Source organism: Phoca vitulina, unplaced genomic scaffold (genome assembly GCF_004348235.1).
Source record: "Phoca vitulina isolate PV1807 unplaced genomic scaffold, GSC_HSeal_1.0 scaffold87, whole genome shotgun sequence".
In the NCBI taxonomy this organism is placed as follows: Eukaryota; Metazoa; Chordata; class Mammalia; order Carnivora; family Phocidae; genus Phoca; species Phoca vitulina.
This window is the reverse complement of record NW_022589790.1, coordinates 2,160,802-2,173,228: the sequence shown is the minus strand read 5'-3', so window position 1 is coordinate 2,173,228 and position 12,427 is coordinate 2,160,802. Positions and strand designations below refer to the sequence as shown.

Below are 12,427 nucleotides of genomic sequence, written 5' to 3'. Positions count from 1 at the left end.
TGTGTTTGAAGAAAGGCTTTATGCAAGTAATTACTCCTGTCTTTTTGAAAGGCCAGGCCCATGACATTTTTAGCCCGTAGTCCAGCTGGCCTCACTAAGCATTTGGTGTCTAGGAAGGAAAAGGAGGAAGAGGAGAAAAGGGAGATTGGAGAAAAGATGAGGCAGGCAAGGTAGTATATGTGGTATGGGTGTGGTTCTGTAGCTCCAGTGTCTACACTATATTTAAAAATGTGATTTACTTTCCTCATCTTTTTTTTTTTTTTTAAGATTTATTTATTGAGAGAGAGAGAGCACAAGTGGAAGGGGCAGAGAGAGAAGGCGAGCACACTCCAGGTTGAGCACAGAGCCTGATGTGGGGCCCAGTCTCACGACCCTGAGATCAGGACCCAAGCTAAAACCAACAGTTGGTCACTTAACTGACTGCGCCACCCAGGCTCCCCTTCCTCATCTTTTAACGCACAAGATGGTTGCTGTTGGGCTGCCTTAGTCCCTGCAAGCTTTGCCACTCAATGAGTCTTTTTTCTTTTTCAAGTTTTTATTTAAATTCTAGTTAGTTAACATATACCGTAATACTGGTTCAGGACTAGAATTTAGTGATTCATCACTTACCTGTAACACCCAGTGCTCATCACAACAAGTACCCTCCTTAATACCCATTACCCATTTAGCCCGTCCCCTGCCCACCTCCCCTCCAGCAAGCCTGTTTGTTCTCTATAATAAAGAATCTCTTGTGGTATACCTCCCCCTCTTTTTTTTAGTTCCTTCCCCTGTGTTCATCTGTTTCTTTTTTTTCTCTTAAATTCCATATATGAGTGAAATCATATGGTATTTGTCTTTCTCTGACTGACTTACTTTGCTTAGCATACATAATACCCTCTAGTTCCATTCACATCAATGCAGATGAGAAGATATCAGTCTTTTTGATGGCTGAGTAAAATTCCATTGCATTCACTGTGTCTTCTTTATGCATCCGTCAGTCTGTGGACATTTGGACTCTTTTCATAGTTTTGCTATTGTTGATAGTGCTGCTATAAACATTGGGGTGCATGTGCCCCTTCAAATCAGTATTTTTGTATCCTTTGGGTAAATACCTAGTAGTGCAATTACTGGGTCATAGGGTATTACTATTTTTACTATTTGAGGAATCTCCATACTGTTTTCCAGAGTGGCTACACCAGTTTGCAGTCCCACTGACAGTTTAAGAGGGCTCCCCTTTCTCCGCATCCTCGCCAACATCTGTTGTTCCTGGTGTTGTTAATTTTAGCCATTCTGACAGGTGTGAGGTGGTATCTCATCCTGATTTTGAATTGTATTTCCTTGATGATGAGTGATGTTGAGCATCTTTTCATGTGTCTGTTAGCCATCTGGATGCCTTCTTTGGCATTCTATTCATGTCTTCTGCCCATTTCTTAATTGGATTATTTGGTTTGTGGGTATTAAGTTTGATAAGTTCTTTTTAGATTTTGGATACTAACCCTTTATCAGATAGGTCATTTGTAGATATCTTCTCCCGTTCCGTAGGTTGCCTTTTAGTTTTATGGATTGTTTTCTTCACTGTGCAAAAGTGTCCCAATAGTTCATTTTTGCTCTTCTTTCCCTTGCCTCTAACAACATATCTAGTAAGAAGTTGGTAAGGCAACTTCAAAGAGGTTGGTGCCTGTGTTTTTCTCTAAGATTTTGATGGATTCCTGTCACATTTTGCTCCTTTATCCATTTTGAGTTTATTTTTGTGTATGGTGTAAGAAAGTGGTTCAGTTTCTTCTCCATGTGACTGTCCAATTTTCCCAACACCATTTGTTGAAGAGACTTTGTTTTTCCCATTGGATATTCTTCCCTGCTTTGTTGAAGATTACTTGACCATATAGGGCTGCGCCCATTTCTGGGCTCTCTATTCTGTTCCATTGATCTGTGTGTCTGCTTTTGTGCCAGTACCATACTGTCTTGATGATGACAGCTTTGTAATATAGTTTGAAGTCCAGAATTGTGATGCCTCCAGCTTTGGTTTTGTTTTTCAAGATTGCTTTAGCTATTCGGGATCTATTGTGGTTCCATACAAATTTTACTGTTGTTTGTTCTAGCTCTGTGGCAAATACCTCTGGTATTTTGATAGGGATTGCATTAAATATATAGTTTGCTTTAGGTAGTGTAGACATTTTCCCATTTGTTCTTTCAATCCATGAGCATGGAATGTTTTCCCATTTCTTTGTGTCTTCCTCAATTTCTTTCATAAGTGTTCTATAGTTTTCAGAGTACAGATCTTTTACCTCTTTGGTTAGGTTTATTCCTAGGTATCTGATTGTTTTGGTGCAATTGTAAATGGCATCAATTCCTTGATTTCTCTTTCTGCTGCTTCATTATTGGTATATAGAAATGCAAGAGATTTCTACATTGATTTTGTATCCTGCAACTTTACTGAATTTGTGTATCAGTTCTAGCAATTTTTTGCTGGAGTCTTTTGGGTTCTCTAAATAGAGTATCATGTTGTCTGCAAATAGTGAAAGTTTGACTTCTTTGTGGATTTGAATGCCTTTTGTTTCTTTTTGTTGTCTGATTGCTGAGGCTAGGACTTCTGGTACTATTTTAAATAATAATGGTGAGAGTGGACATCCCTATTTTGTTCTTGACCCTGGAAGAAAAGCTCTATTTGTCCCCATTGAGGATGATATTAGTAAGTCTTTCATACATGGCCTTTATGATGTTGAGGTATGTTTCCTCTATCCCGACTTTGTGGAAGGTTTTTATCAAGAATGGATGTTGTACTTTGTCAAATGCTTTTTCTGCATCTGTTGAGAGGATTGTATGGTTCTTACCTTTCTTTCATTAATGTGGTGTATCATGTTGATTGATTTGCGAATGTCAAACAATTCTTGTAGCCCAGGAATAAATCTCATTTGATTGTGCTCAATGATTCTTTTAGTGTAGGGTTGGATTTAATTTGCTAGTATGTTGTTGAGTATTTTTGCATCCATGTTCATCAGGGATATTGGCCTCATCGGGATCTTTCTCTGGTTTTGGAATCAAGGTGATGCTGGCCTCATAGAATGAGTTTGGAAGGTTTTCTTCCATTTTTATTTTTTGGAACAATTTGAGAAGAATAGGTATTAACTCTTCCTTAAATGTTTGGTAGAATTTCCCTGAGAAACCATCTAGCCCTGACTTCCTTCTGTTGGGAGATTTTTGATTACTGATTTACTTTACTTGCTGGTATGGGTCTGTTCACATTTTCTATTTCTTTCTGATTCACTTTTGGTAGTTTATATGTTTTTAGGAATTTATCCATTTCTTCCAGATTGCCCAATGTGTTGGCATATTAGTTTTCATAATATTCTCATAATTGTTTGTACTTCTGTGGTATTGGTTGCAATCTCTCCTCTTGCATTTGTGATTTTATTTATTTGGGTCCTTTCTCTCTCTCTCTCTCTCTCTCTCTCTCTCTCTCTTTTTTTTTTTGGTAAGTCTGGCTAGGGGATTATCAATCTTATTAATTCTTTCAAAGAACCAGCTCCTAGTTTCACTGATCTGTTCTGGGTTTTTTTGTTTTTGTATCATTTATTTCTGCTCTAATCTTTATTATTTCCCTTCTTCTGCTTCCTTTAGTCATTATTTACTGTTCCTTTTCTAGCTCCTTTAGGTGTAAGGTTAGGTTGTATATTTGAGACTTTTCTTACTTCTTGAGGTAGGCCTGTGTTGCAGTATACTTCTCTCTTAGGACTGCTTATGCTGCATGCCACAAATTTTGGCCTGTCGTATTTTCATTTGCTTCCATGTATTTTTTTTATTTCTTTAATTTTCTGATTCACCCATTCATTCTTTAGTATGGTGTTCTTTAACCTCCATATGTATGTGGTTTTTCCATACTTTTTCTTGTGGTTGACTTCAAGTTTCATAGCGTTGTGGTGAGAAAATATGCATGGTATGATCTCAGTCTTTTTGTATTTGTTGAGGCCTTGTTTGTGACCCAGCGTGTGATCTCTTCTGGAGAATGTTCCATGTGCAGTCAAAAAGAATGTGTATTCTGGTGCTTTCAGATGAAATGTTCTGAATCTGTCTGTTAACTCCATCTGGTCCGTTTTTTTTTTTTTTTTTTTTAAGATTTTATTTATTTGACAGAGACACAGTGAGAGAGGGAACACAAGCAGGGGGAGTGGGAGAGGGAGAAGCAGGCTTCCTGCAGAGCAGGGAGCCCGATGTGGGGCTCGATCCCAGGACCCTGGGACCATGACCTGAGCCAAAGGCAGACGCTTAACAACTGAGCCGTGCAGGTGCCCCTGGTCCAGTTTGTTTTTAAAGCCATTGTTTCCTTGTGGATTTTCTGCTTATATGATCTGTCTATTGCTGTAAGTGGGGTGTTAAAGTTCCCTAATATTACTGTATTATTGATGACTTTCGTTAAGTTTGTTATTAATTGATTTTTATATTTGGGTACTCCAATTTTGGGGGCATAAATATATACAATTGTTAGATAGATGTTCTTGTTGGATAGACCCCTTTATTATAGTGTCCTTTTATATCTCTTGTTACAGTCTTTAGTTTAAAATCTAGTTTGTCTGATATAAGTGTGGCTACTCTGGCTTTCTTTTGATGTTCATTAGCATGATAGATGGTTCTCCGTACCCTCATTTTCAATATACAAGTGTCTTTAGGTCTAAAGTGAGTTTCTTGTAGGCAGCATAGAGATGGATCTTATTTTTTTTTTAAGATTTTATTTATTTATTTGACAGAGAGAGACACAGCGAGAGAGGGAACACAAGCAGGGGGAGTGGGAGAGGGAGAAGCAGGCTGCCCGCTGAGCAGGGAGCCCGATGTGGGGCTCGATCCCAGGACCCTGGGATCATGACCTGAGCCGAAGGCAGACGCTTAACTGACTGAGCCGCCCAGGGGGCCCCTGGATCTAGCCTTTTTAACAAGGAGACTACAGCACACCAACTTAAGACTCACCACATACTGCACAAGGGTCAAACACGCCTCACTGAAGGTGGGGTGAAACTCTGCAGAGAACTGACCTGAGGGAAAGAGCAGCCAGAACACAGCAGCAGAGTGCACATAGCATACACCAGAAACACTTCCCGCAGTGCCAGGCCCTGGTCAGTATATGTCCTCTTCTTCTTCTTTTTTTTTTTTTAATGACCTCTTCTTAATAAGCTCATTACTCTCATGAGGAGGAAACATAAAGGCTTTCCTAACACATGGAAGACAGAGACTTAGGCAAAATGCCAAGAGGGAAGAATTCATTCCCAAAAGAAAGAACAAGAAAAGGTCTGAGCCAGGGATCTATTCAAAACAGATATAAGTAATATACCTGACCCAGATTTTAAAACAACAATCATAAGGATACTAACTGGGCTTGAAAAAAGTATACGACACCAGAGAGTCCCTTACCATGGGGATAAGACCTAAAAACTAGTCAGTGTGAAATAAAAAGTGCTATAACCGAGATGCAAAACCGAATGGATGTAATGACCACAAGGATGGAAGAATCAGAAGAATAAATAAGTGATATAAAAAATAAAATTATGGAAAATAATGAAGCTGAAAAGAAGAGAGAAAGAAAAATATTAGATCACGAATGTAGACTTAGGGATCTCAGTGACATCATAAAGCATAACAACATTCATATCATAGGAGTCCCAGAAGAAGAAGAAGAGAGAAATGGGGCAGAAGGTTTACTTAAGGAAATTATAGCTGAAAAACCTCCCTAATCTGGTGAAGGAAACAGACATCCAAATCCAAGAGGCACAGAGAACTCCGACCAAAATCGACAAAAATAGGGCAACACCAAGACATATTGTAGTAAAATTTGCAAAATACAGAGATAAGGAAAACATCCTGAGAGCATCAAGGGAAAAGAAATCCCTAAATTACAAGGGAAGACAAATAAGGTTAGCAGCAAATCTCTCCACAGAAACTTCACAGGCCAGAAGGGTGATGCGTGATATAGTCAGCGTGTTGAACAGGAAAAATCTGCAGCCAAAAATACTTGATCCAGCAAGGCTATCATTCAGAATAGGAGGAGAGATAAAGAGTTTCTTAGACAAACAAAAACTAAACGAGTTCATGACCACTAAATCAGCCCTGCAAGAAATTAAAGGGGACCCTTTGAGTGGGAAAGAAAGACCACAAGCCAACGAAGACAGGAAAGGAACAGAGAAAATCTACAGGAACAGTGACTTTACAAGTAACACAAAGGCAAATTCATATCAGTACTCATTATGAATGTAAACAAACTAAATGCTCCATCAGTAGACACAGGGTATCAGAATGGATAAAAAAACAAGATCCGGGGCGCCTGGGTGGCTCAGTCGTTAAGCATCTGCCTTCGGCTCAGGTCATGTTCCCAGGGTCCTGGGATCGAGCCCCGCATTGGGCTCCCTGCTCAGCGGGAAGCCTACTTCTCCCTCTGCCCCTCCCCCTGCTTGTGTTCCCTCTCTTGCTGTGTCTGTCTGTCTGTCAAATAAATAAATAAAATCTTTAAAAAACAAAAAAAAGGCTGGATCCAGTATGTGCTAGAGCTGGTTTTTGTATCACTCTATGGTTGGTAGACTTGGGTGTGGGGAGTTTGAGCTGGTTTCCTGGGGGAGAGGCCCAGCTGCCGCTCTGGCTCTCCGTCACACTTGCCCTAGTGAAGAAGCACCTGCACAGTTTAAGAGGGTGGGGCTTGGTGTAAACGTCTGAAGCCCCCACTGTGTGCACTGAAGCCCGTCAGTGCTGACTGGGGCGGGTGGGGGAGGCAGATTAAAATGGCGTCACCCCACTCTGTTCCCTGGAGAGGGGAGTCGTGCCCACTGCTATCCAGGAAGCCTTCACAGAAGAGAGAACCGTCTCCCCTCATTTGTCCCCAGCTTCCCTCAGATGCCTACCTTCACCCTGTGTCCGAGCTGTTTGCCCACCCAGTGGCACAGTGCTCCTGTTTTATCTCATGCATGCTGGCTGGGTTTCAGAACTGCAGATTTTAGGGATCCAGTGCATCATGGACCTGCGCTAATCCTCTGGGGGAGTGTCTAGCCACATTGTGGCTGGTGCCGCTTTGTCCCTGAAGGGCAGTCACCCAAACACACAGGGGCTTGGAGTTCATGGTAAAGCACAGCAAAAAAGCCGATGTCCAGGTTAGCTGTACTCAGCAGCTGCCTGTGCTCCTACGAGAATGGGCAGGGCAGCTCAGTGGTGTCTGCTGGCTGTTTTGTCCCCGGAGGGGCAATGCACCTCTCCAAAAAGAGCATCTGTCTCTCCCAGTGGGACCCACGGGATCCTCAGACCACTCTGTCTGCTCCTGGGCTTCTGCCCCCTTCTCCACAGGGCACCTCTGTGCTGGCCAGGCTCCACCCATGGTGATGGCACTTCCAGAACTTCAGACTTTGAGCTCCACTGCTTCTAAGAGCTTGCTGTAGTCAGCCCCTCCTGTTTTCTTCCCTCAGTGGTTTTGGGGACATGTTTTTCTTGTGCAGTGCCCTCTGCATGTACTCCTTCACGTACTCTCGCTCTCTCCTCGCTCCCTGATCAGGGCTCCCTCCCCTCCCCACACCCACGATTCTTTCCTCCCCCAAATCCTGTCTCCACACCTCCTACCTTCCACAATGTAGCCTCTTTTCTCCGTCTAGCTGTGCACTTTACTCTCTCAGTCCTCAGATCGATTTCCTGGGTGTTCAGAATGATTTGCTATTTATCGAGCTGCGTTCGAGGCACGAGGAAAGCATAGGGTCCCCCTACTCCTCCTTCATCTTAACTCCTCCTGCCCTTCTCCAGGCCTCTGAACAGCCATGTACAGAAGGTGTTTGGAGGCCGTGGTGCAAACAGCAGCTCAGGTAGTGAGACTGGTGTGTGGGCCTGAGCCTGTGCCAGCCCGGATCTGCTGCTACAAACCAGGAGAGGCTGGGGGACTTGTGATGATGGCTACTGTCCCCCGAGAACCACGCAGTCTGAGGTCCGTGGGAAAGGCTGCAGATTTTCTCTCCCTGGCCCACACAGAGCATGAGAATCACCTTACTTCCGCTGAGGTCAGACCTCCTGTGCCCAGCTTCTGGCAGAGGTTGATAGAGTTAGTGTCCAGGATGTGAGGCTGGAGTGAGTGTGTAATGCGGTCTGGACTCCAGAGTCCAAGGGCAGGTCTGCAGAGAAATCAGCTCTGTGGTGAAGCCTGTGTCCTCCCTCCGGTCGAAGTTCTTCTCACGAGGAGGTTGGTCTGGAGTGGCCCAGGGCAGTGGGATACCCCCTCCCCCGCCCCGTCCTTCCTCACAACCAGAGTGATAGGCCCCAGCGCCGGGTTCCATCCACTCTAGAGGGCTTCCTGGGCCAGCTGAACACGACTGAGTGTCCTGACGAGGGTCTTGAGCCCTGGGGGCTGGGCTCTGCTCTCCTCCTCTTATTACCGCGAAAGCCTCCTTGCTGTTTACAGATAGCAAGTCCCTTCAGGCTCAGGGCCTTGTACCTGCAGTTCTTCCTCTCTGCCTGGGACACCCTGTCTCTAGCCTTACTCTCTTTTTCAGGCCACCCACGTTGTGAGCCTTCACTCATCATCCATGTAAAAATAGCAACTCCAGTCCTACTCTTTCACCATATTCTCTGTCCCTTATCCAGGATGGCGCCTTTCACAGCCTGATGCCATCCTGCATAGCTACTTGTTTCTTGAACTGTCCTCTCCCTCCTCCAGTTAGAACCGTTGCTGTGCAGGTCAGGAGTGGAGGGTGCCCACTGCCAGTCCCTGGGAAGTGCCTCCTTGTGGTTGGTGCTCATGAAATACAAGTGTCTCCTGACATCCAGTTAGCTCCCCCCTGCGCAGGGAGAGTTAGGATAGCAGGGATTTCCATGTTTCTGGAGTCTGTTTGGCTTCTGACTTGCAGCTAGGATATAGTAAGATGTCTGATATCGAGGGAACCATCTGAAAATCTGTCTGAATCTGTTCGGATCCTGAATTGGGGTACTGAGAGTTCAACTAGGGAGAGTTTGAGAACTTGGGAAAGAGGAAACTTCTAATTGATAAATTAATAAGGGAAAGGGAAGACCTAGGTAAGATTGAGGGATGAAAGTAGAGCTGCTGGGGCCACTGAGTCAGGGGACATCCATGGGTGTGACTTCAGCAGCCCAGGCTCCCTGGCAGTGGTTACTGGTACCTGGGGGATGACAGTGGCACCTGGATTTATCCCTAGAGGTGATCCTCTATTCAAAACACTTCAAGAAGGAAAGAAGAATGGAATGTCTCCTTAGAATGCCTCCCCTTAAAATACTTCTGCACTTTGAAAGAGCAGTCTGTGCTGGCCTGCCAAATTCCCTCACCTGGCCCTGGGCCTGGTGGTGCTGCGTCCGAGACGCCGTTTGGGCTCAAGTGCTCTGCAGTGGGAGTGCCTCCTCGCAGGCAGTCCTTTAACAGAGTTTTCTGCTGACACACCATCCCCTGTGTGGCCTCTCCACATTTTGCTTCCTGTCTTTGCAGCACCTTCACCGTTAGGAGAGGTGCCGGTTCGAAGCCAAAGTCTACGAAGCTGCTGGAGGTTCTGAATGCACTGGAGGAGTCCAGCCACAGCAGGGAGGAGATCTTCATTGCGCCGCCCGACAATGCCTCAGGGGACTTCACTGATGAGGACTCAGGTGATGAAGATGGCCGGCGAGGCTCCCACCTGCCCGGCAGTGTCCTGCACGCTTCTGTGGTGCCCGAGGACTCTGGCACCGAGGAGGAAGAGGAAGATGAGCTGCAGCTGCAGCCGGCCATGAAGAGGCAGAGGGCAGTAGCGGAACCTCAGCGTATTTGGACCAAAAGAGATATCCGACCCAACTTCAGCAGTTGGACTGCGTCAGATCCTCATATAGAGGATCTCAAAAGCCAGGAACTGAGTCCTGTAGGCCTCTTCGAGTTGTTTTTTGATGAAGGAACAATTAATTTCATCGTTAATGAAACCAATCGTTACGCTTGGCAGAAAAACGTCAACCTCGGGCTCACAGCCCAGGAATTAAAGTGTGTTTTGGGCATTTTGATTTTAAGTGGGTATATATCCTATCCGAGGAGAAGGATGTTTTGGGAAACATCCCCTGATTCACATCACCATCTTGTGGCTGATGCAATTAGAAGGGACAGATTTGAACTGATCTTCTCGTACCTGCATTTTGCAGATAACACGGAGCTGGATGAAAGTGATAGGTTCGCCAAAGTCAGGCCTCTCATTGTCCGGATGAATTGCAATTTCCAGAAGCACGCACCCTTGGAAGAATTCTACAGCTTCGGTGAGTCCATGTGTGAGTACTTTGGGCACCGGGGATCCAGGCAGCTGCGTGCAGGGAAGCCCATGCGGCTGGGCTACAAGATCTGGTGTGGGACAACCAGCAGGGGCTACCTGGTGTGGTTTGAGCCCTCCCAGGGCACACTGTTCACCAAATCACACGGGGGCCTGGACCTAGGAGGCAGTATGGTGGTCAAGTTTGTGGATGCGCTTCAGGAGCGTGGCTGTCTGCCATACCACATATTCTTTGACAAGGTTTTTACGAGTGTCAAACTCATGTCCATTTTGAGGAAAAAGGGGGTGAAGGCCACAGGAACTGTTCGTGAGTACAGGACTGAGCGATGTCCCCTCAAAGATCCCAAAGAGCTTAAGAAAATGAAGAGGGGCTCATTTGATTACAAAGTGGATGAGAGCGAGGAGGTCATTGTGTGCCGCTGGTACGACGGCAGTGCGGTCACCGTCTGCTCCAATGCCGTGGGCATAGAGCCCGTGGGGCTGGCCGGCCATCATTCCGGAACTGCCAAGACGCGGGCCCAGGTCCATCAGCCGTCCCTGGTGAAGCTGTACCAGGAGAAGGGGGGCGGTGTCCGTCGGATGGACCAGAACATGGCTAAGTACAAGGTGAAGATCCGGGGCATGAAGTGGTACTCCAGCTTCATTGGCTATGTCGTCGATGCCGCCCTCAATAATGCCTGGCAGCTGCACAGGACCTGCAGCCACGATGCCCAGGTGGACCTCCTGGCCTTCCGGAGGTACGTGGCCTGCGTGTACCTGGAGAGCAACGCCGACATGTCCTCCCAAGGGAGGCGAAGCAGGCGGCTAGAAACTGAGAGCCGCTTTGACATGATCGGGCACTGGATAGTCCACCAGGACAAGAGGACCCGGTGTGCCCTCTGCCACTCACAGACCAACACCCGCTGTGAGAAATGCCAGAAGGGCGTCCATGCCAAGTGCTTCAGGGAGTACCATATCCGGTGATGCACAGTGGGCAGAGGGAGCCCTGCAGACACTTGGCTTCTGAGATGTTAACAGCTAATTACATACAGTACCTGGAGCACTTGGTTTTGTCTCGGGAAAAAGAGACCTGAATCCCTAACAATTTGCTTTTGTGTTCCCCTCCCCCATCTCTATTACAGTTACCTTTTTGTTGTCTTCTGTGATACCTGCATGTAACATAAATTAATATTTATATTGGTAATTATAGGTGTTTATAAATCTCTAGATTATACTGTTCTTTATTTCAATGATGGGCCCCTTTTTATTCAAGTAAAAATCTTGCTTTGGGTTTTACCTGAGTCCTAGTAAAGAAAATCAAACAGAGCCAACAACTTAGAGAAACTTTCATGAATACTAAGTTTTATAATTGTATGCTATTGTTTATAATCTAAGATAGGGCAATAGTATATAAGTATGGTATTAATATGATGAAGGATATTTTATCATATTTATTTCACTTTAACACTAGCAATCTGTCCAAGGATAGATAATCTGCCTTGTATTTACCCAAAGGGCTACATTTGTAGAGTTCGTATTTTCTTGATAAAAATATTTTCCTAATTCAAGTATATCCTTATGGAATCCATTTTTATAACTAGTGTGAGATAGGAATCTGTCCCCCCGCCCCCAAAACAGTGGTTTGCATCATTTATAAAAATATATGTGTATTTCCCCACTGATTTAAATTCTACCTATATGAATTCCTGAAATTTGGGGTTAAGTATTGAAACATAGAAAATACTTTATGTTGGAAAATAGAATATACTCCAGAAGAATAAAAGAAATATATGTAAAAATTTGGACCTATCAAAAATCAAAGAAAGCATGTAGAGTGTCTTCTTTATTTGGGAAAGAACTTTCTACAACAGCACATATTTAAGAGGGGGCACATCAGTATATTCAGTTGTCCAAACTAACATTGACATTCATTACCAAGGTTAAAAAGCAAATAGAGAAAACAAATTCTAAATTATTACATTTAGGGGCACCTGAGTCAGTGGCCCAGTCAGTTAAGCATCTGCCTTCGGCTCAGGTCATGAACCCAAGGTCCTGAGATGAAGCACCGCATTGGGCTCCCTGCTCAGCAGGGAGCATGCTTCTCCTCTCCCTCTGCCTCCTGCTTGTAGCTCTTTCTCAAATAAATAAATAATCTTTTAAAAAAATAAATTATTACATGTATGGTAATATCCTCAGGAAATAAACGATCACATACACGCAGATGGCAA

General features: G+C 44.6%; 1 protein-coding gene across 2 annotated transcripts in view; it reads left to right on the top strand.

Annotated features, from left to right (window-relative positions):
* The window catches only part of PGBD2 (piggyBac transposable element derived 2), a 34,494-nt gene extending 22,299 nt beyond the window's left edge, over positions 1-12,195 (top strand). For both annotated transcript variants that reach the window (XM_032395788.1, XM_032395787.1), the window contains exon 3: positions 9,425-12,195. In XM_032395788.1, the coding sequence (XP_032251679.1) occupies positions 9,425-11,183 (1,759 nt within the window). In that variant the 3' untranslated portion in view covers positions 11,184-12,195. The remainder of the gene's footprint in view (positions 1-9,424) is intronic.
* The last annotated feature ends 232 nt before the right edge of the window (positions 12,196-12,427 follow it).